Here is a 24,822-nt window from a genome sequence, read left to right as displayed (position 1 = left end):
ATGATTTTTTCAGAGCTGGAATGTGCTGAAGGCAGTGCTGAACAGCTTAGTCTTTACCCTGCGGGGACCTGTGTGTGTGTGTGTGTGTATGTGACTGTGTCTGTATGCGCCTGTGTGCTTCAGACCTGGGTTAAATGTGTAAATGTCAAATAATTGTCTGTGTTTGATTGATCTTGCCTTTGATCCACCATTTACATAACCACTCATCTTTGGCCTAGACAACAACACACACACAGACACACACACACATGCAAACGCATGCACACACATATGCATCCATACACACGTGCACACACACACACACACACAACCTGATTTATTGGGTGATATTTTTGGTAGCTTTGTTTTACTCAGCTTTATTATGATCTGGTTCTTTTGTTGTTTTTGTGGTCACAATGGGCATAATTACTATGCCCTCAAAGTGCGGACCTTCAGCTTTAATTTGAGGGTAAGTCCTGTGAATGGTGCAGGAATTACTTTTTATACATAGTCCCCCCCTGTTTTAGGAGCTGAAAAATATTTGGACAAATTTACTTAATCATAGATTAAATTGCTATTTTTTTATACTTGCATATCCTTTGCATGCCATGACTTACTGATGTCCGTGACCTACCTACATCATCAGAGTCTGGATATCTTATTTTCAGGTTGACCTACAAGCGATACTAAAACTCTTTGCATTTGAATGGATCTCTATGGGAATTGGTGGTTGGGACTAGATTCAGTTGTATATTATGCTGATACAGTATAGAACACATTCTTGGCTAAAAGGTTTTAAGTTGTGAAGGGTCCAAGGTATCAAATGAGCATCCATCATGCTGTTGTCAGATAGGCAGCAGATATGGATGGATCACCTGAATAATTTTTCCATTGGGTTCAGTAGGAAACTTTTTTCAGAATTTTTGTCCATAAGCAACATAAAATAATCGAACACATTCACGGATTTTTGTAAATATAATTATTATTTTATTAACCGTTAGGAATCAATATATCCTTTCCAAGTACAGTTTTCACATTCTGCTCTTGATGTCCTACCAAGAGAGAGTAGCCAGGTATAAGGCCCGCAAGAATCTTGACCTATTAGCAATGGGGGAAGTGCATTTTCATTTCAAAGAAAATCTGAGCTTTGATAACATTCTTTTCTCGTATTGAAAATCATTCTATAGTGGTTTATTTTGCCAGACTAATCAGTAAGCCGTTATTTACAATGACATTGTTCTATTAGTTATCCAATGGATCAGCAAAGTAACAAGTGCAGTTGTAGAGAAGCCCTTTTTAATGGTATATGGTTGGCATTTATATAGCACCTTTATCCAAAGCGCAGTACAATTGATGCTTCTCATTCACCCAATCATACACCAATTGACTGCCATGCAAGGCACCTACCAGCTTGTCTGGTGCATTTGGGGGTCAGGTGTCTTGCACAGGGACTGGCAGGATTGAACTGGCAACCCTCCGACTGCCAGAGAACAGCTCTTACCACCTGGGCCAATGTCGCCCCCACACTGTAGTTATGTTATCATACTTTAGAGGTCTATTATTGTGAGACTAATCATTGTTTATAAAAACTGTCCTGCAGGGGAACAATTACAGTCAGGGTGGATGACACAGATTTTTGCAGTCAAAATGCATAATTGAAATTGATCAAGTTGAGAACACTAACAGTGCAGTGTTATGTACAAGAAAGCATTTTCAGACATTCCAGAGTGGGTCACTTCTCAGTAAAAGTTTTGTGTAAGATTTGACATACTTGTTGAGCTCTCACTGGATTTTTACTGGGTGTTCATATGAATTAGGTGGTAATAAAAGCAAAAAAAGAAATATTGTTATCCGGTATGACATTTGTGACTGATCTCATCATACGATTGATTGAAATATGTGGGTGATTATTTTTTAACTGTTGCAAACAAGTTGAGAATGTTTTCTTTTTAGATTTATCTTTAATTTCCCAACATCTTACCACTATTCTTCCCCAAATTTGAGAGCTTAATGATAAAAAAATTTTTTTAAGTCTTTTAAAAGACTGTGGTGTTAAAAAGAATGAATGTCTGTGGTGTTACCTTCACTTATGATTCTATGGTACAATATCATGTGATATGATCATTTTGTTCCCTGAAGTGCAATTTATACCAGTATGCTTATAATCTCTATTGTGAAGTGGTGTGAAAAATAACACCAGTCAGTTCGGTGGTATTACCGTGAAGGGTGATATTTGCATTTTTAAGCTATTTTATTTTATTTTTCTAAAGTGGAAGCCCTCATTTTTCACTTGACTCATTTTTCAGTTCTGTACAAAATGTACAGAACTGAACCAAACTGTGAAACCAGAAAGTGAGCAGTACCGAACAGTGAGTTTTGTGAGCCGTTGCTCCCCTGGTTTGGATAATGCGGGAACTGAAGGTGAAGAGTCATAACCCCTGAGAGAGCGAGCCTGTCGTTTCAGGGGTCATGGTGAGTGGGGTCATGTGGGGGGTCTGCAGGCAGGGTTCAGTATCTTCTGGCCTATCTGCTGTGATGACGGGTTGCACGAGGTCAAACATGCTAATGTCCACTGTGTTGATGAAGCAAACACTTCACAATCAGCTCATTTAAATGCATTGTACAGAAAGTGGGCTCCATTTACATTCCGTTACTACAGTTTACTTTTGCAGGTCAGATAAATAACGGTCGCTCATTTTCAGTCCTACAGTTTCCTCCTTCTATCCCAACATTCGGTTCCTAGCTTCCTTGGGTTCTGTGGCTCAAGCAGTCGGTTTTATGGGTGGCACTGTACGTGGGTTCCATTGGATAGCTGGCTCCATAGGATCAATTCAAACAAGGGACGTAGGTCTACTATGGAACGCTCTCGGCACTCAATTGGGTAGAAGCACCGTTTTAGTTGATTTTGGCAAAACAAAGCAAAATGGTTGACTTCTCATTAACTTTCTCTTATACACTGGGTTATACACTGAACCAAAGGCAGAGTGCTGTGAGGAGGGATGGCTCACAGAAACAGAGGTTTCCTGTTGGTGTTCGCATCTCACTCGTGGGGTTTCACTGTTACTGTTAGTAAACAGCCATTATATACATTGCTACTGCAGTGAAGTGGATTATTTTTGTACTTGTTTTATGTGAGGAAATACAATTGTAGCAAGTTAAGTCAACTGCAAATTTTAATTAAAACTGGTGATTGTGGGGAATTCCTGTTCCCTTGCTCAGTGGGCCAGGTGGAAGTGGGGAATGAGCACATGTTAACAGAAAAAGACATTGTCACATTTATGCGACCCCCCCCACCCTCTGCCCCAACACTGTTTGAGTGCATACTGCACCACATGGGTGTGTGTGTGTGTGTGTGTGTGTGTGTCTTTCCACAGATTTTATGGAAGATGAATTCCGCCTGGTATGTTTAATGGCCTTTTAATCCTGCCGTTTTCTGCCTCCATCAATACATATTCATTTAGCCCCCTCCTCCTCAGAATTGATGGCTCTCTGTGCCCCTTCAGTCCTGCTGCATAATTTTCCCATTCCCGCTGATGACTGCGGCCTCTTCCTCATCGCCGCCTGACTGATTAGGGATTAAGATGTTTACGGAGGGAAATGTGAGCGGGCAGGGGGGTGTGGGGGTCGGCGGGGGGGGGGTGAGGCTTGAGGTGTAACGGTGTGGGGGGGGGAGTAAAAAAATGAACAACAATGCCTTTCATTCGGCTCTGCCACAAGCAGAAGAATCACTCCATGGCTGATGGCTTTTTAACAACATACTTCATTTTCAAGACGAGAGAGAGGGAGGGAGGGAGGGAAGGAGGGAGGAGAGGGAATGAGATGGGGGGAGCCTCGGGGAGAGGGCGAGAGGTAATGGACTAAATCACACGCTAACGAGTCGGCAGTTTAAGTTTAATTTTGCCGCACGCCAGTGCGTTTACAGTCCTACGGTGAGGTTAAAATGTAATTCCGCGGGCATTACAGCGGGCTGTTAGCCGATGACTGATCTGTGGGTCGGGGAGAGGAGACAAGCTGCTTGAAGGCCGGCACTCAGGTTTGTGGACAGGGATGGTGACATCGCAGAACCATAAACTTGCACTCTGAATCATCCAGGCCTAGTTTACCTCTGCTGAAGGCACGCTGTCTGCTAACTGGTCTACTCTGTCCTGTGATTAGCTTGCAGCCCGAGTGGTTAAGGTACATGACTGGGACGTGGAAGGTTGGTGGTTCAAGCCCAGGTGTAGTCACAATAAGATCTGCACAGCTGCTGGACCTTGAGCAAGGCCCTTAACCACACATTGCTCCAGGGGGGATTGGTCCCTGCTTAGTCTAATCAACTGTAAGTCACTTTGGATAAAAGCATCAACATTTCATCATCATCATCATCATCATCATCATCATTATTATTATTATTATTATTGTTATTATGGTGGTTTTCAGGATCCAGTGCCCTATTTCCGATACGTCGCTTGAACAATCTAGGCTAATTTGATGTGTCTTGTGTGAAATTATCTGATTAATTAAATTCGGCCTTACTCCATTTCATAAAAGTGAACTACGATTTGATTAGTGAATCTAGCATTGAATCATCGTGGATAACTGCCAAAAACAAGATCATAATCCTTATATCGGCAAAAGGAGATGGGGCTCCCACATCAGAATTGATGAAGGTAGGCAGGGTAAGTTGACTGAGCATGCATGCTCTTTTGCAGCAACACCCTGTTAATGCCCCCCAAAGTAGCCTAACAGTACTATCCACTATGCCACCGTGCTGTTTTTTTTGTTTTTTTTAAAATACAAAGCAATGTATTTCAAACTTTCATAATGTAATCTATGTTGTCTTTTACTCGCAAATCAAACATAGCCTGAGCGGTGAAAAAGGGAGAGAAATTGGCAGTCATATGCAGATAAAATACATTTATAATAATACTGGGGAGATGATTCAACATGTCAGTGCAGTATGAATACATCTTAAATGTGTAACCAATTACACTAATTGACAAGTAGTTAACAGGACAGCACAGGACATTTGGGAATGCTACGGAAACTTTCAGGATCCATGCCTGTATTTTTCTGGATCTGTGGGCTGTGGTTTTCAGGATCCAGGGCTGTGGGTTTCAGGATCCAGGGCTGTGGTTTTCAGGATCCAGGGCTGTGGTTTCTCAGATTCTCTGCCCTACAGAGCAGCTTTTGAGTGGGACGGGAAACGCTGGATTTTGAAGGGTGAAAGGTCATAGGAGGGCATCCTACCCAGGGCAAGCTCACACAGCACCTTCCCCACCACTGGCCCAAACTTGAACCCGTGCCCTGGAGGGTGGACGGAGAGAGAGAGGCACATAAACCCACACCATGGCAGAATTTAAACTTTTCATTAACCTACATTATTTAGAGACAGTACTTCCTTTAAAAAAAATCATTTAAAAGCCCCAGTCTTCATATTGATTGCCTGAGTAAGACAGGTTTACTATCCCAAAAGCTTTAAATGAGACAGACGCTAAACAGCGTGACTGTGCACTTCGTTATTCTAAAGCAGTGGTCCTGGGCGGCCTGTAGCGTAGTGGTTAAGGGAAATGACTGGGACACCCAAGGTTGGTGGTTCTAATCCCGGTGTAGCCACAATAAGATCTGCACAGTCGTTGGGCCCTTGAGCAAGGCCCTTAACCCTGCATTGCTCCAGGGGAGGATTGTCTCCTGCTTAGTCTAATCAACTGTACGTCGCTCTGGATAAGAGCGTCTGCCAAATGCCAATAATGTAATGTAATGTAATGGTCCTCACTCCTGGTCCTCCAGTGAAAATAGTTTTTATTAACAATTTCTTTTACAATAATAATTTGCAAGAAAGTCGTTCCTGGCTGCTCACACATAGTGTAGATATAAGAGAGAGTTTCGAACACTTGTTCTAAACTCTCTCTTCTATCTACAAGCTAGCATTAGTAAGCTATCAAGAGTTTTTGCCTTGTTGATATTTATTTGTATATTCCCATTGTGTAACCACTGAAAAACTGCCCGACATCTGTGAGATTACGTTGTGTTGGTCTACTCATTTTGTTTGGTGGAGAAATCTAGTCCTTATGGTCGCTTATAGCTCTGGAGAGAGCACTTGCACTTGTACTAATAAGTAGACACTTCCACCTACTCCTTTTCAAACATAGTGTTTTTTTCTTTCTTTTGGTTTGTGTTTTGTAACTAGTTCGAAATGAAGTTTTTCCAATTCAATTCAACCATTGAGTCTCTCCACTGGCACTCCAACAGACACACATGGGTTCCACAAAAGACAAGGGCCCTATAGTTACTGGTCAGCCCAACAGCCACTCGGAAACTATGGCAACAGCAGGAACTTGTTTTCTAGTGCTTCTGCTGGGATTACATGACGACAGCGTAATGGAAAACAATTAGTGCATGAGAAATCGGAAATTGGAATCTGGACCGGGGTTGGCGGGGGCATAGATGTGTTATTTATTTTTCCTGTTGTGCTTTTCTGCCAGTGTGATTTGCTCCTCTGGCAGTGCACAGGCCAGGACTGTGGCACCCAGTGTGGTGTGACGTCGTCTAATATTATGAAGAAAAGATTGGGACGGACAAATTTAAAAAGGTGCTGATAGGTGCATACTTCAGTCCATAATCTCTGTGTTGTAGTTATGGTCAGAGATGGACCATGATGTCTGTGTTGTAGTTATGGTCAGAGATGGACCATGATGTCTGTGTTGTAGTTATGGTCAGAGATGGACCATGATCTCTGTGTTGTAGTTATGGTCAGAGATGGACCATGATCTCTGTGTTGTAGTTATGATCAGAGATGGACCATAATCTCTGTGTTGTAGTTATGATCAGAGATGGACCATGATGTCTGTGTTGTAGTTATGGTCAGAGATGGACCATGATCTCTGTGTTGTAGCTATGGTCAAAGATGGACCATGATCTCTGTGTTGTAGCTATGGTCAGAGATGGACCATGATCTCTGTGTTGTAGCTTTGGTCAGAGATGGACCATGATCTCTGTGTTGTAACTATGGTCAGAGATGGAGAGTGATCTCTGTGTTGTAGCTATGGTCAGAGATGGAGTTGGGGAGTTTAAGATGGGGATTGTGATTGCGGCTTTGATTATAGTACCATAATCAAATGGTAGGGACAGAGATTGCTGCGTTGCAGTTGCAGGTGAATATGGACTTTGATTGCTACGTTTATTGTTGGAGTCAAATATAAACATAGCAGTAAAGTCAGTGATTAGTGTACTGGAGTTAAAGCAGGCGAATGGAAAACTAATTCATCATGACTGTAATGAAGGATTCACATACTGTTAAAATGATTTTCTCACTCCCCTCATCCTGCTCTCAGTGTCTCTGTCTCTCTGTCGGTACAGATCTACTGAAAGTTAACATTTCTGTGGTTGTGTCAAATCGACTGAAGGTTGATTGTTCTGTGACTGTGCGCTATAAAAGGCTGATTGTTTCTTCTCAGAATTCAGACTGAACCCGATGATTTGCCTGAGACTGACACTGACCTGAGAACCCAGCACCAATGACGATGTTCCTGTGGGAGGGGTGGCAATCCAGCACAAAATGATGATCTGGAGTCACCTGTGTGTGAGAGAGAGAGAGAGAGAGAGAGAGAGGGGTTACGTGTGTGTGTGTGTGTGTGTGTGTGTGTGTGTGAGAGAGAAAGAGAGGTTACCTGTGTGTGTGTGTGTGTGTGTGAGAGAGAGAGGGAGGGGTTACCTGTGTGTATGTGTGTGTGTGAGAGAGAGAGAGAGAGAGAGAGAGAGGGGTTACCTGTGTGTGTGTGTGTGTGTGTGTGTGTGTGAGAGAGGGAGGGGTTACCTGTGTGTGTGTGTGTGTGTGTGTGTGTGAGAGAGGGAGGGGTTACCTGTGTGTGTGTGTGTGAGAGAGAGAGAAAGAGGGAGGGGTTACCTGTGTGTGTGTGTGTGTGTGTGTGTGTGTGAGAGGGAGGGGTTACCTGTGTGTGTGTGTGTGTGTGTGTGTGTGTGTGAGAGGGAGGGGTTACCTGTGTGTGTGTGTGTGTGTGTGTGTGAGAGAGATAGAGGGAGGGGTTACCTGTGTGTGTGTGTGTGAGAGAGAGGGGTGTCATCTATGTGTATAAGATAGATGTGAAATTTGTATGCGTGTACCTTTACTTTTCTTTGTGTCTGTATTTGTGTGTGAGTGCATGAGTTTCTGTGGGTCTGTGTCTTGAGTCCGTGTGTGTGTGTGTGTGTGTGTGTGTGTGTGAGTGATTGTACATGTGAGTGCTTGTGTGTACTCTGTGGCTGGAGGCATGGTTACACAGTGGACTGCAGATATGTTCTTTTCTGAGGGACTGTCACGTCCGTGCCCTTTGCCTGTTCTTTTTTCCCCTTTTGTCTGTGTGTCTGTGCATTTTTTGTCTCTTGTTGTTTTCTGTAGTTCTTTTAGTCTGTTCTGCCTTTCATTCCTTTCACCTGTTCTCTATTTAGTGTGTCCGCCTCCCACTCCTTATATGCATTTCCATCCTGTCATTCTGCACCCCGCATCTTGACGGGGACTTGCACTCAGTTACTGGAACTAATGACCAAATTCACAGAGGCTTCAAAATGTCAGGCGCCATTTTCTGCACGCTTTGCTGACTCTTAATTTAGCCCTCTGATGATGGAACGTGGCATTTAAAGCTTCAGTGAGATTTTTAATTTCTTTAAAAATAATAAAATAATTTCATAAAAACTGTTTGAAGGTGGCCTCATAAACATACAACCTCCTACGTGTTTCCAACATCCTGATTCTTCAGACAAGATTATAAAAACTGTTTTTGCATTAATAGACAGATAGACTTGGCTGTTGAAATAGGGAGAATGTGTGTTTTGGAATAAATAAGATTGAACTGAATTATTTCTATAGAGAAATGTCCAGCTCTCCTCTTGCTCTCCTGTGACTTGCTTGTTGGACTTTCGTGTCCCTTTTTGTTGAGCAGACAACATAACAAACTCGCCAAAGTCAACCAGCCATTAGTGTCTCTCAGTCAACCAACCATTTGTGTCTCTCACAGTCAACCCGCCATTAGTGTCTCTCACAGTCAACCAGCCATTAGTGTCTCTCACAGTCAACCTGCCATTAGTGTCTCTCACAGTCAACCTGCCATTAGTGTCTCTCACAGTCAACCTGCCATTAGTGTCTCTCACAGTCAACCTGCCATTAGTGTCTCTCACAGTCAACCAGCCATTAGTGTCTCTCACAGTCAACCAGCCATTAGTGTCTCTCACAGTCAACCTGCCATTAGTGTCTCTCACAGTCAACCTGCCATTAGTGTCTCTCACAGTCAACCTGCCATTAGTGTCTCTCACAGTCAACCTGCCATTAGTCTCTCACAGTCAACCTGCCATTAGTGTCTCTCACAGTCAACCTGCCATTAGTCTCTCACAGTCTTATTGCAGTTAAAGAGCAAGGACCCTTTCATTGCTATGCAACAGAGTGAGAAGAGCAGGAGAAAGAGCTCCTGATGGCACGTTCCTTTCTGGGATGTCACTGGTCTACAGAAGGAGGCAAACCCAAGCACACTTACCCTGCTTCAAAGTGTCCTTTTTCTGATCTCACACGCTCTCCAAAATCCCTCTCTAAGCTCTCCCCCTGAGTAGCCCTTTCTCACATCAAACAGCATACAACACACCCTCTGGCTACTCTTTGCACCAGAGACATACACATACTGGGGGTGCTTGGTGGTATCTTTCTCCAGGTACAGATAACACAACCATTAACCCAGATGCAAGTCCATATAAGTGTATTAAAGCGCTCGGCCTTTTACTGGCAAACCTTTTGTTCGTTTCAGTGTACTATGTTTGTCTCCCTCTCTCTGTCCCTCTCTCCCTCTCTCTTTCTCTAGCTCTCCCTCTCTTTCAAGCAGGATGTGACCATGCTGCTAATGGCTGTGCTGTCATAAGTGGGAGTGATGTGGCTTTGGGAGGGAGAGAGAGGTGGAAACAGAGATGCACTTTCTCCTAAATTGTAAAAAATATATTCAGACATTTGGGTACATTCAACACATTTTCACATTGGCCACCATGAGCATACTGTATATATCTATTTATTTGACATAGCCAGCTGGTCACGTCAGTCAACGAACTGCCATTGTTAGCCAGGCAAATTGTGACCCTTTTGGCGTTCCATGCACAATGACCATAGAAGAACAGCAACTTTGTGGTAGCTGGCTTACTTGCTTTCGGGGACACAGAAAAAGTAGCTTGCCATATTTGTGGATCAGTAGCTATTTGTTTGTGGATTGCGCATGAACTCTAGAAGCAAAATCTCAAAATCAAATAAATTAAAACAGAAACTCACGTCAATGAATGCATGTTACTTGATCCACAAATAGTTCTACACTTCACAAACCAATTTTACATTTGAGACTTGGTGTGAATTCATTTAAATGGTAATTTAGAAGACAGGAGTTGAGAGATATTGCTTTGTGGATAATAAAACACATTTGTGATGCGTCTCTTATTTGTGGATCATGCTAGATGCATTTGTTAATAATATTGATACTAATCTCTCCATACTCAAGCAACCAGTAACTTGAGTCTTGACAATATGTGGTTTATATAATTGGCTGTGGCTACTCCCAAGCAGCACTATGGCAGCAAAACCCTTTTTTTTAACGTCCTAATGTCTTTATTTATCTGTCACAAAACTTCACTAAGCATGCACATTTCAGAATTCTCATATTACAACTAATTATTTTACCAATAATAATATTAACCTTCAATAAATATTCACAAATATTCAATATGCTCTGCCCTTTATTAAAATCTGATAATGTGCACTTTATCCACACTTTATTTATTACAAATCTCAAATTGGGGAGTAGAGGCAAATAAATGATGGGTTCTTGTCCCAAACATTATGGAGGGCACTGTGCATTATTTTTTCATTTTTCTTTACTGCATTGTTGCCATTTCCACAATATTGTTTATATTCAAGGTCGTATTAATATACCACTGTTCCTGTTTCTGTGTGTACGCTGTGGCAATATTTACAGTACCAATGTATTTCATGCCAATGAAGCATTTTGAATTTGAATTAAAAGAGAGAGGGATGGAGAAAGAGAGAGGGATGGAGAGAGAGGGATGGAGAAAGAGAGGGATGGAGGGAGAGAGGGATGGAAAAAGAGAGAGAAAAAGAGAGAGATGGTTAGCACTGACCGTGTACATGCAGCTCTCCACCACTGCTGGGACAGGCACCAGGCCGGGGAATTGGCGGGAGATGTACCGGGACAGGATGGCGATGTCCCCCCTGTCCGTCTGTCTGTCCCGCTCGTCCGGATCCGTCTCACTGCCCACATGGTAGCAGATCTGCGGACAGCAGAGCTGCAGTTAGCTCGCCCCTCTGAGGCTACGCTAGCAGCTCATACACCACGTGGTAGCAGACCTGCGGACAGCAGGGCTGCAGTTAGCTCGCCCCTCTGAGGCTACGCTAGCAGCTCATACACCATGTGAGGCAGAGCTGGGGGTGGCCACTGCTCACGTGGTGAACAGACAGAAAACCTCAAAAGAAGGGTTGGCTTAAAGCCTTTTATTTGTCAAAATAAAGGTATTTCCACAAATTTAATAAACCAAAACAAGGCTAAAACTGGCAACCCAAAACAAAGACAAACTTAAAAAAAATACTTGCTCAAACTCAACTCATGCAGCAATGCCTACAATCCCAATTCTTCCCTCACAGAGCTCTTTCATTGCCCAGTAATGAGGCAATGGGCCACAGCTACAGTGATTACCATTAATCACAGCTCTGGCAGTACCTGTCTGTAGGGCTGGTACTGCCACCTGGTGGACAGCACCTGAATATTCCCATCCTGGCACCACAGCCATTAAAGAGCTGAAGCCATTGCACACCATTCCCTGGAGACACGCCAACTGCAGCTGACAAAATGGAGGTTTGTTCCACACCCTTGTGCTGCCACCGCAACTGCTGCTATTTTCTGACTTTCCGAAAGATCTCAAACTGCGGAGTGAAGTGACGCATGGCCACACAGTTCTGTTAGCCTTTAGCTTGTGTCTCCCGGGTGTAAAATCCAGCTATGACCAGCTTGGAATTACCAGCTATCAGCTGTTTCAAAATATAGCTTGAGCTGGTCAAACCATGCTGAGAATGGAGCTGGTCTACCTGATCAATCAGGGACCGGCTGTTTCAAAAACCTAGCTTGGGCTGTTTTTTTTCAGCAGGACTACTGTAATTTCCTGATTGAATTATTGCTAATATTTAGCGGCTAATGTTAAGGATTCTACGTGCCACATAGGTGTAACTAACTATATTAATATTAAGACATTTTGTTTAGCCAATTTTGTCTGGATTTCAGACCAAGCTCTGGTCTAAATATCATAGCTAGCCTTGATTAACTCCATTCAGGTAGAAATAGGGAGCTGTAGGGCCTTGGTCTTCCTCTGTATTGTACAGAAGAGAGAGAGTGAGAGAGAGATGTAGGCCCTGGGTCTTACTCAATATTACAGGAGACAGAGAGGTGCAACAGGCAGAAGGCAGAAATTCCCAGCAGAGTAAACAAAATCCCAGTGAACCTGGGGACGAAAGATCGTTGAGCAGATGTTCAGCTCAGTGTAGAATAGCGGGATCAGTGGTTAAAGGTGTTTGGTATTCAGCACGGGGCAGTGTAAGGGGCCCCGAGGGTGGGGTGGGGGGGGCTTCCTCCTTAGCATGCGTGCCGTGTACCCCCTGTCTGAACAGCACTGTTGGGTCACCACTGCTCCAGTGCCAGAAACACACCTACACACATTATCCCCGGCCCAAAAAAACAAACAGCCAGGCCGTCCCGGGGTGCGGGGTGCGTGGTGTGGGGTGTGGGGGGAGGAGTGCGGAGGGGGGGAGCAGTTCCCTGATGCAGTAAAGCCTCAACAGCTCCTTGAGTGTGGCAGCTGTGGGTCATTGGCAAAAAATTATGGATGTGTTGGACATAAATGAGGATGTGTTACAGGACGTTTGACTGCATCTCCGATTAGTGAACGGAAATAAATGGCTTCATCTATCATCTGTTCAGCAGAAGGGATGGTTTATTTGACATTAATATGGACATTTTAAGTCAGCTTAATGCATTGCAGTGTTTTTTAAATATCTGGGGAATCATTGTTCATGTTTTCTTTACGTCTGTATACGATAAAAAAAAATAAAAAAAACCCACTGATTAATTCAAAGGTAGCCATTTTAACACTAATTCTGTTGCAGTGGGTGACTGGTGAGGACCCAAAAGCCAGACACAGACCACAGTTATGTTGACGAGGGTGTGAGGAATGTGGTGGGAACTGTGGGGCAAATGAAATCAGTGCTAATGGATAAATGAGGTGATGACAAAGCAGGTGAAACTGATCAGGAAGTGAGAGGCGGGGCTGATGAGGCGAGTGGAGTGACTACGTGAAGGTGGAAAACCAGGAACCAACATGGAACACGAACTGCACCCAACCTGAAACATGAAAGTAAAATAAATACAAATGTGAATATGAAATAGAGTACGCTACAGGGGGAACTGGAGAAACACATAGACAAAAGGACAGGGATCCAGGACCCAGCAGGCATAACAAATTTCACCCAAGTATTTGTTCTTTGTAGGGGTGAGCTGCGTTCGCTTCATACAAAATAAGTCTAATAAATACTTAATAAAGTGCTCACTGAGTGTGTGTGCTTGTGTGGATGGGCGTGTCACAGACCTTCATCAGTCCCGGATACTCATTGGCTGGGAGGCCGTAGATGTGGTGCTCCTCTGAGCCCATCTGCAGGAAGCAGGGGAAGCGCTTCCCCACGCTGTACATGCCCGGGGTCCTCTCCCTCCAGTAACACACGTTTATCTTCAGCACCTGAGAGAGGGAGGGAGGGAGGGAGAGAGAGATGGAGTGGGAGGAGAGAGGGAGGGAGGGAGGGAGGGAATGTGGTACTGCACTGTGCCTGCAGTGGGAGGTGGAGGTTGGTGTGTGTGTGTGTGTGTGTGTGTACCTGTATTGGGAGGTGGAGGTTGGTGTGTGTGTGTGTGTGTGTGTGTGTGTACCTGTATTGGGAGGTGGAGGTTGGTGTGTGTGTGTGTGTGTGTGTGTGTGTGTGTACCTGCAGTGGGAGGTGGAGGTTGGTGTGTGACAGCAGTATGTTAGCCCAGGGCCCGGCTGTGATCACCAGACTTTTAGCCCTGTATATTCTGGACGCTGTTGTCACGGTGACTGGGGTGCCAGGCTTGATGTCAATCACTTTCTCTCCATCCCTGATGACTCCGCCCAGTCTCCGAAAGACTTCCTGCCAGAGAAAGAAAAGGGGGGAGTGGAGAGGGATGTGGCGGTTTGTGCTCTGCGTACAACTTGTTCACAAGATCACACAGCAGTTAAGTTAGCAGTTAAACCCTTACATTATTGTTGTATTATATACAGTCTGTATAGTGAGCACCATAATTCATTGGACAGTGACACATGTTTTGTTATTTTGGTTCTGTACTCTAGTACTTTGAGTTTGAAAGGATGCAATGACATTGAAGTGCAGACTGTCAGCTTTAATTGAGGATGTTTTCATCCATATTGGATGAATCATTTACAAATGACAGCACCTTTTGTACATGATCCCCCCATTTTAAGGTACTTCAAGTACAGTCCCCTCCAAAGTATTGGAACAGCAAGGCCAATTCTTTTGTTTTTGCTTTTACTTTATTACACTTTGCATGTTCTCCCCGTGTCTGCGTGGGTTTCCTCCGGGTACTCCGGTTTCCTCCCACAGTCCAAAGACATGCACGTTAGGCTGATTGGAGAGTCTAAATTGCCCGTAGGTGTGAGTGTGTGAGTGTGTGGTGTGTGTGCCCTGAGATAGACTGGCGACCTGTCCAGGGTGTATTCCTGCCTTTCGCCCAATGTATGCTGGGATAGGCTCCAGCCCCCCGCGACCCTGATCAGGATAAGCGGGTTCAGATAATGGATGGATGGATGGATGGATGGATACCAAAGGTGCTTTGTTCTATGTAGTTTAACAAATCTAGGTGTAAATACTTGGAAATAAAGGTTGAAATTCTTGTCTCGTGTTCATCTTTTTATCTCAACCCCAAATGTATTCAGTGTATTTTGCAAAAACAAAAGTCTTGCTGTTCCAATACTTTTGGAGGGGACTGTATCTGATCTATTCATTTGTGAATGCAGTTAATTTGTTAAATGAATGCCAAAGAGAGTTGTTTTGTTGATGTCTAATCTTGAGTCTTGACTTTGCAGTTGCCTTTGGAGATTGTTGTTGGGTGTGACAACATGACGAAGACTCAGAAATTAAAATCAATCAATCAAAACATTGCAGAAAACCTGGACATGCCCAAGTCAATAGTTTAGTTCTTTATTAACAAGAAAAAACTACTGGTTAACTCAATTATGTTAGAAGACTTGGTAGACCGAGGAAGACCACTGTAGTGGATGACCGGAGAATACTCTCTGTGGTGAAGAACCCCTTCCTGATAATGGACCAACAGATCAAGAACACTGCTGGATGCAGGTTTAGATGTGTCAAAGTCTACCATACATGGAAGACTACACCACAGGACTACAGAGGGTAGATTACAAGATGCAAACCACTGATAAGCCTGAAGAACAGAAAGGCGAGATTACAGTTTGCTAAAAAGCACCTAAAAGAGCCCCAAGAGTTCTGGAACAAAGCCTTGTGGACAGACAAAGATTAATATGTACCAGAATGATGGAAAGAGGAAAGTGTGGAGTGAAGGAAATGCCCATGATGTAAAGGACCCCTCCTCTTCCCTGAAACATGGTGGAGGGGGTGTTAGGGCTTGGGCCTGTATGGCTGCATAAGTAGAAGTCGATCAATTAATTCTGAAGTCTACAGAAATATTTATCTGCTCACTGGACTTACTGGACAGCACTCCATCATGCAACAAGTCAATGACCCTAAAGGAACAAGGAACTGCAACAAAAGGCTTTTTGATGGCCAAAAAGTGGAAAATCCTTGACTGGCCAGATCAATCACCAGACCTGAAGGAACCCAGTGTCTGGTGATGTCTATGCATCACAGACTTCAAGCAGTCATTTCATGCAAAGGATATGCGACCAAATATGAAAAATGATTACTTTATTTCACATTGTTAAACTGGCCAATATTTTTTGATGCCTGAAAATGGGGGGACTATATACAAAAGGTTCTATAATTTCGGAACGGTTCATCCGATATGGATGAAAATACCCTCAAATTAAAGCTGACAGTCTGCACCTCAAAACGCATTGTCGCCTTTCAAACTGAAAGTGCTAGAGTAACAAAAGTAACAAAAAGTGGTGCACACTGTATATATAAGTCATGCAGGTGGAGAAAACCTGGTCCGGTGCCACTGTGTGTATGATTTACAGGTTTCTCAAGGTCACAAACACATAGCCCTGTTCCCTCATGTGAACCCATCCTCCTGAGGATTAAAGTTTAACCAGGGGGCCTAATGATGGGGCCTTGGATTCGCCAGGGGCTGATTGATATGCTGCCAGGAGAGCCTCAGGAGGGCAGCGTATCCGAGATGGTGGAACCACCATGTCTGACACCAGTAATGACACCAAACTCAAAGATCACACGCTTGCCCATTCTAATGTTTGGTCGAACAACAATTTCTGCATGCTTTATACTTTATTAGGCACTTTATTAGGAACATTTTAATTTTATTACACATACTTATTCATGCGATTATGTAATCAGCCAATTGTGTGGCAGCAGTGCAGTGCACAATCATGTAGATACGGGTCAGAGCAGACAGGGTGGTTTGCGCGTCTGAGAAACTGCTGAAACTGTCATTTATCCCATCTCACCCCCCTCCCAGGCCTTTCTAGCCACCTCTGTCTCGTGTGCTCATGTGTGGGGTGTATGTGAGTGTGTGTGTGTGTGTGTGTGTGTGTGTGTGTCAGCGCGTGAGTGTGTGGGTGTGTGTGTGCATATATAACAGTTTACATGTGTTCCACTTCATTTAACTATCAAACATGAAATATCATCATATGATAATCCTGTTTGATGTACTATGTATGTTTTATGTATTGTTTATATGACACAAATTTCAGTAATGGGCTCAAGACGATTCCTTGGGAACGTGGAATAAAATGTAAATATTCTCTGCACATTCTCCTGTGGGATGAAATGGGGGATGAAATCAGCTTAACTTACAGGTATACCGACAAGTCAACTACAAGAACATAAACTCTGTTAATTTGAGGGGCGGTTGTACGATAACGTCATGACTCTCCCGACCATAACAAGAACACCTCCGGCGCAGACTAGTAGCAGCGATTGACATCTGAAGTGACAGTTAGCTAGCGAACATATGTTGGGATATTTCTATTGTGCTATGGTTGTAAATTCCAGTTGTGATCAATAATGAATATGACATCCTGACATACAGTCCTGTAGGGCGGCATAGCTCAGGCAGTAAGAGCAGTCGTCTGGCACTCGGAGGGTTGCCGGTTCGATTCCCAGCAGCCCTCCCTGGGTGTGTTGAAGTGTCCCTGAGCAAGACACCTAACCCTCAAATGCTCCTGACGAGCTGTTGGTCGGTCCCTTGCATGGCAGCCAATCACCGTTGGTGTGTGAGTGCGTGTTGATTGAGAAGCATCAATTGTACAGCGCTATGTAAATGCCTACCGTTTAGGAACAGTGGAAAAGCAATATTCTGATTTCCCAGGTCCGATTGGAGGCCATTCCGTGACTGTAACGGTTTGTTTTTTGCCCCCAACCGCTGCAGGAACAGGAAGTGACCTCACCTGCGCGGTCCGGAGGGCGCGGTCGGCGTACAGCACCCCCGCAGTGGTGTCCACGATGGCGGCGTGTCCCGGGCAGCGGTTGACGTGGGGGATGTACGCGCTGAATTCGGCCGGATCCAGGGTGACGGTGGGAATGCCGTTCCTCTCCATGGTGTTCTTATAGAGCAGGAACTCCTCCCCCATCTCCGGCCCCATCAGCAGCATGCCTGTCCGTCTGGGGGATGACATCAGCTTAACTTACAGGTATACCGACAAGTCAACTACAAGAACATAAACTCTGTTAATTTGAGGGGCGGTTGTACGATAACGTCATGACTCTCCTGACCATAACAAGAACACCTCCGGCGCAGACTAGTAGCAGCGATTGACATCTGAAGTGACAGTTAGCTAGCTATGTTATAGCAAAAATATGGATTTGTTATACAAATTTGTGGCGAACATATGTTGGGATATTTCTATTTATACATACTCTGCAGTATGTTTATGAAGGTTAAGATGAGAGGAAGCATGATATTGATGGCTAATGGTAGGTGAACGTTATTGATTTATGCTTGATTTATGCACTAGTCCACGTATTCAGTGTCAGATATGGTTGGAGTATCACGCATGTCCTCCAAAATGTGTACGGCGTGCCCTCCTATCACGCCGTTATTCAGAATCAGCCCAGAGTCTATGCCAGCTCCCATGATGCATTGGGTTCCGTGGAGAGCACTCGCCAATCCATCAGAGAGCTCCCCCCCTCCTCCCTGGCCTCAGAGGTGCATGCTGGGAGCAGACTGATGTAGAGGTGGGGTCACAGAACCCCTCCAAGCAGACCAGCAGGATTTTGGTTTATGATTCCTCTTGAAGTCCAAAGCTCAGGGACGGTGCAGGAGAGGGGGGGGGGGCATTGCATTTCTCTGAGATTTATGAAGTCTCCCGTCTTTCACAGGAGGTAGGGGGGAGATTTAAGGGGGAAAGAACGGGCTGGCATACATCACATATGCCTCAGGCTGAGAGAGAGAGCCTCCATGACACTGCAATAACTGCCAAGCACACGGATTCTACAAGGCAAGTCACAATATCAATTTGGACATTTCTACCTGACACGCAGAAGCCTCACTTAACAGCATGTGGTGTGACGCACTCTCTAAAATGCTGTGACACTTTACGCAATTTATGCAAAATGAAATATTTCTTAAATTACTACTGAACTGTTTCTAATACACTGAACAATGACCTACTGTATAATGGTAAATGCATGACTTGAGGTCCGATTTCAAATTCTGAAGCGATTTATGGGAAGCTTAAATTACCGGCCAAAATTTCTCAATTTCAGCGAGTGTCGCCCGGTGACACTTACTCAGAATCCCTGAATGAGATGAGAAGGGAGGGGGTGGTGGAATGCGTTTGGCAATGAGCTCTTCCATCACACGTTTGACACACTAAATGCATCGGGTCTAGAAGAAGCACTGGGAATGTGCCGCCAGGATGAATTGGAACGGAACAACATGAATGCGTTGTGATACATATTAGTGTTTAGTATGATGCATGATATGGTTGGATCATTGCACTGAAGTGTAATTATTTTGAGAAACAATCTACGCAGGGTATGCAGAAGAAAAGGGTTGTTGCAAAGGCCTGATTTTAGCAATGTTTTCCAGTCCATTCTAGTTTTCACCCTTAGTGGCTGTATCTGGGTTCTTACTCAGTGTTATCATAGGAGCAGTAGTAGCAGAAGGCATTGTCATCACTTTATCTTAGACGCCTCTCTCTCTTGTTAAATCATGATTTTATGCATATGAGTGTGCTGGCTGTGCCTTCACATATACTATACACATACTGCAGAGAGCAACTTGAATCAAACCCACTACATGTGTGAGAAAGTGCTCTTTTGTGCAAAAAGATTTACCACATTTTTTACTGATTAGTATAGGGCTCTCAAGATTTACAGACAGAACAGCATACCTGTACAGCTAGATTTGGGGAGGGTGGATACGCGGACAGGTATATTTTGGAGGGGCACACACAGGTAGATTATGGAGAGGTACACACAGGTAGATTGGGAGGGGTACACACACAGGTAGATTATGGAGAGGTACACACAGGTAGATTTGGGAGGGGTACACCCACAGGTAGATTATGGAGAGGTACACACAGGTAGATTTGGGAGGGGGTACACACACAGGTAGATTATGGAGAGGTACACACAGGTAGATTTGGGAGGGGTACACACACAGGTAGATTATGGAGAGGTACACACAGGTAGATTTTGGAGGGGTACACACACAGGTAGATTATGGAGAGGTACACACAGGTAGATTTGGGAGGGGTACACACACAGGTAGATTATGGAGAGGTACACACAGGTAGATTTGGGAGGGGTACACACACAGGTAGATCAGGTTATTTGGGGTGGGCGCAGTTAGGTATAGGATCAGCTCACCTGTACAGCTGGACTCCAGCCTCTTTCTCCAGCTGAGACCAGAGCTGGTAGCTCTCCTCCATCATGTGTGTGTAGAAGTCCTGGTCGTACGCCTTCCGGATGATCCGCGTCTGACCGTGAGAGCTCCCCCGCGAGTGAGGCAGGACAAACTGGGGAGAACGCAACCACGGTCAAACCACAACCACGGTCAAACCACAACCACGGTCAAACCACAGCCACGGTCAAACCACAACCATGGTCAAACCACAACCACGGTCAAACCACAACCACGGTCAAACCACAACGGTTTTCAAACCACAACTGTGTTCAAACCACAGCCGTGTACAAACCACAACCAGAGTTAAACCACAACGGTCTTCAAACCACAACTGTGTTCAAACCACAACTACAATCAGAATACAACTACAGGACACAGCTACAGGTGCTTCCCTGACCCCAACTTCCTCCATGTCCTGGTCCAGTCATCATGTTCCTGGACTTCCTGGCTCTGCCTTCTCCGCACTGCCTTCTCCGCACTGCTTTGGTTGCTTTGACCCCTGCCTGGACTTCACTATGATTCTGCCGACCTGTATTGCTCTGAGTGCTGGATATAGTGTACTCTGATTAAAGCCTATTATTTAACAACAACTTGGTGTGTGCGTATGGTCCCGATCGGTTCCCTAAAGTATTGGAACAAGTCCTTTATTTTTGCTATACACTGAAGACAATTGAGGTCAAAATATCCTGTCAAAAATGAGATGAGAGATCTGAATTTCACTTTGTATTTCCTGGTATTTTTAATCTAGATTTGTTAAACAACTTAGAACATTGGAACTTTTGTATCAGATCACCCAATTTGTAGGTGAGCAAAAGTATTGGAACATGTGACACGTTTTTCTTGTTGCCCAGATGTGTCGTGATAGATTGATTGGTTAAATAGTAACTAGTTCTGAATGTCTACTCTTGGTTTTTGCCTTGGGTTTTGCCTGTGAAGACTGCATTGCATTTGTGTTAGAATAACAGCCAGAGAGCTGTTTTTGGGTGAAAAACAAGCCATTTAGAAGCTTACAAAAGAGGGGAAATCCATTGCCCAAGCATTGAGAATAGCTTGAACAACAATTTGGCATGTCTTGAAAAAAAACAAAAAAACACTAGCATACTGAGCAACAGACATTGAACAGGTCGACCAAGGAAAACAACAGCAGTTCATGACAGAAACACGGTGAAGAAAAACTCCAAAACGTTTATGCTTGTCACGTCATGTTTCATGTTTAGTTATTGTCTTAGTTACCTTATTGTCATGTCACGTATTATGTTAGTCTAGTCTCGCCATGATTTTATGTTTATTTCTTGTTATGTTTCATTTTCATGTCATGTTACGTTTCATGTTTAGTCTTGTTACAATGTATTTTCTAGTCTTGTCATGTCATGTTATATAGTTTATTCATGTCACAGTTGTTATGTCACAATTTATGTTTGTTTCATTTTATGTTTTCCTGTTCATTGTTTAGCATACACTTTTTTGTGTCTTTCTGCAAACCTTGCATTCATGCTTTCTCTCTCTCTCCCTTTCGGTCACTCACGCTTCCCTAATTGTTTCATTTTTCCTTGTCTTCTTACTAATCTACTAACGCTAGATCAGGATTAGGTAATACTAATATTCTAACCATGTGTTCATGTTTACCTTACATTTCTTGTGCATGTCATTTACTAATTTACTAACGCTAGGGCAAGATAGGTTTATTACTAACGATGACGAATTATCTTGTTAACTTGTCAATCCTCCTCACCTGGTTTCCATTCTCATGCTGCTCTCAAGCTAATTGTCTGCACCTGTTTACACCTGCATATGAGCTCAGTTCCATGTCATGTCTTGGCTAAATTGTTGCCTCCTTTTCGTCAGTGCACTTTTGAGTGTTTTTGTCAAGCCATTGTCTACCTGTTACGATCCAAGCCTGTTTATTTACCAAAGATTATTGACTTCTGTTTTGTTGACCACTGCCTGCCTGTACCACGACTTTGCCTGCTGTCTTTGTGCTTTTGCCCCGTGGAGCAGACTTCGGTCTTGACTCTTGCACCGCCTTCGACTCCGAGCCTGCCTACCGTCCGGCTGCACTACTGCCCCGCTGACAGCTTTCATGGTTACTGGATTTTTTGCATGGTTTACCGATTTCGAGACTGCCCTCTCCCTCGGTACTGTACTTTGGTTTTTGGCTGGATTTACTGCATATGAACTTTGCTTGTTTTTGACTATGCTCATTGGACTATCCCTTAATGAAATTCTGACGGGACTTTATTCACATCTTTGTTGTCGGAGTCGTGCATTTTGGGTCCAACCCCCACGCACCCGTCTCAGAAGGTATCTCAATCAACCTTTCATTAATATAGAGGCTATACCACAGGACACAAACCACTCATCAGTCGTATGAATTGGAAGGCACGATTATAATTTGCAAAGAAGTACAGAGATGATCCACAAAAGTTCTGGAACAAAATTGTTTGGACTGATGGGACCAAGACCTCTACCAAAGTGATGGAATGGCCAAAGTGTAGAGAAAGAAGGGATCTGCTCATGATCCAAAACATCCAAGCTCATCTACCTGGCTGCTTCTGGAGTTGGCTCGCTAATCTTTATAGATGATGAAACTCATAATGGTAGCAGCAGGATGAATTCAAAAGTCTACAAAATCATTCTGTCTGCCAACTTACGGAGAAATGCGTCCAAGCTAATTCATCATGCAGCACGACCATGACCCAATACACACTGCCAACACAACAACGGACTTCATTAGGGAGAAATAGTGAAAGGTTGTAGACTGGCCGCGTCAATCACCAGACCTTAACCCAGTTGAGCATGTAAGGCTGACTGTAATAGCCTATAATAATTGCACTTTTTACACACTGTCAGTGAGCTGGTGAAGTGGACTTCCTCTGGTGGTGGTGGAATAAAGTTTACAGCCTAAGACTACAACCAAGACTCATCTCTTCAGGCTGCACCTTCCCCTCCCTATCTCACCACCATGATTAGCCTTGTGCATGCCATAGATTATAATGGCACTTATATATAGCTATAATATATATAGATATTGTTGTATTGTATTGTATTGGTGTACTCAGGGTATTCTAGCTGCCAACCATGGTATGCTAGTTTGTAAGTTGATGTATTCTTCAAGGGTTCCAATTGTATCCATATGGTCACACTAGGGTCCTCATCACACTTGTCCCTGTGTTCGATCTGCAGATTGTTGTACGTCGCTCTGGATAAGAGCATCTGCTAAATGCCTGTAATGTAATGTAATATATGCATTTCACCTCCTGAAGAGGAGATTGAAGGGAAATACCCCTGAAACTGAAAGAGGCTGCAGTAAAAGCCTGGAAAAGCATCACTAAAGAAGAATGCAACAGTTTGGTGATGTCAATCATTCGCTGGCTTGATACAGTTATTGCAAACAAGGGATATAGTACTAAATATTAACTGTTATTTTCTTTAATTTACTCTCTGTTGCAATACTTTCTGTCACCTCAATGTTCTAAGTAGTTAACACATCTCGGTGTAAATACCAGGAAATAAAAGCAGAAATTTGAAACTCTTACCTCATGTTCATCTTTTTATCTCAATCCCAAATGTATTCAGTGTATTGAAAAAAAGGAATTGGCCTGGCTGTTCCAATACTATGTTACAGACAAGAAGTTCAAGTAGAAGTGTTCTCTTGCTATTTTTGGCCAGGTGGTAAGCAAGGGTTCTGAATTTCTCTGTTTACACTAGGACTCGGAACTGTACTGTCCTCTCAGGTCCTCTTTGCACTTGTTCCTGTGTTTGATTTGCACTTTGTTGTACGTCGCTCTGGATAAGAGCATCTGCTAAATGCCACGTAATGTAATGTAATGTAATGTAATGTAATGTAATGTTACAGACCTGTTCAAGCAGAAGTGTTCTCTTGTTGTTTTTGGCCAGGTGGTAAGCAGTGAAGGAGCCCTGGATCCCGGCTCCTACCACCACGCAGTCAAAGTCCTCGGACTCCATGAGTGCAGACCTGTCCGTTCACACTCCTATCCCCTCTGAGGAAGGCCCACTCTCACCTCGTTTGCCACTTTGTGTACAGCCCTCTCTGAGCAAAGGTATCGAGTTACACTTACATAACCCGCTGCGTGAGGCAGCAGGCTTGGCCCAGCTCTCGGGGAGCTGTGTTTCCACTGGCTGAATGCCGCTGGGCATGCTCAGTGAGCAGAGAGGGGAGGGGCCTTGGTGCTCTGAGGGACCAGCATGCGGAATGAAGACAGAGTGAGCTGCGCAGCTCCAAAGGGCACACGAGGTGAAGTGTTCGTGCCCGTGGCGTGCCCTGAGGGGCGTGCGTCGAGGGGAGAGCGCGGCACACGCTTTTCCCGCGCAGCTGCGACGGTGTTGCTAAAGGACCTCTGTGCAGTGTCACTGACCGCTTTATGGCACCTCCGGCTGCCGAAGGCCCAGTGCAGACAGGAAGAGAGGGAGAGAGAGGGGGAGAGAGAGAGGGATAGAGGGATAAAAGACGGAAGCACTGAACCTTCTGTACCTTGACCCGATTCAGTGATCGTTTTGCCGATAGCCTTGAGGAGATATTTGTATGTCCTCTCAGAGGAAAAGCAACAGCGCTGAACAGAAGCCAAAGATCTCCCAGCTATGAGAGAGGGAGAATTCACTAAGAGAGAGCCAGCCTGAATTAACATGTTTAAAGAACGCCTGGGGAGAAACATCAGACTGCTCTCTT

The 24,822-nt window shown here is 44.2% G+C and overlaps 1 protein-coding gene across 1 annotated transcript; it reads right to left on the bottom strand.

Moving 5' to 3' along the window:
- Window positions 1-943: 943 nt before the first annotated feature.
- Window positions 944-24,253, bottom strand: pipox (pipecolic acid oxidase). The gene is made up of 8 exons (XM_061218103.1): window positions 23,994-24,253; window positions 20,099-20,247; window positions 17,674-17,887; window positions 14,021-14,203; window positions 13,630-13,776; window positions 11,119-11,268; window positions 7,459-7,534; window positions 944-5,265 (listed from the first exon to the last, which is right to left on the bottom strand). The coding sequence occupies exons 1-8, from the start codon at window positions 24,099-24,101 to the stop codon at window positions 5,135-5,137; spliced, it is 1,158 nt and encodes a 385-aa protein (XP_061074087.1). The 5' UTR covers window positions 24,102-24,253; the 3' UTR covers window positions 944-5,134.
- Window positions 24,254-24,822: the final 569 nt, after the last annotated feature.

This window comes from Conger conger, chromosome 13 (assembly GCF_963514075.1).
Source record: "Conger conger chromosome 13, fConCon1.1, whole genome shotgun sequence".
Taxonomy (NCBI): Eukaryota; Metazoa; Chordata; class Actinopteri; order Anguilliformes; family Congridae; genus Conger; species Conger conger.
This window is presented reverse-complemented; position numbering and strand designations above follow the sequence as displayed.

Coding starts and splice junctions, on each gene's coding strand:
- pipox (XM_061218103.1), bottom strand. CDS start 24,101: ATGGAGTCCGAGGACTTTGACTGCGTGGTGGTAGGAGCCGGGATCCAG. Junction 11,269..13,629: donor AGTATCCGGGACTGATGAAG/GTCTGTGACACG, acceptor TGCTGTCCGCAG/ATCTGCTACCATGTGGGCAG. Junction 7,535..11,118: donor TGGAGAGCTGCATGTACACG/GTCAGTGCTAAC, acceptor TCTCACACACAG/GTGACTCCAGATCATCATTT.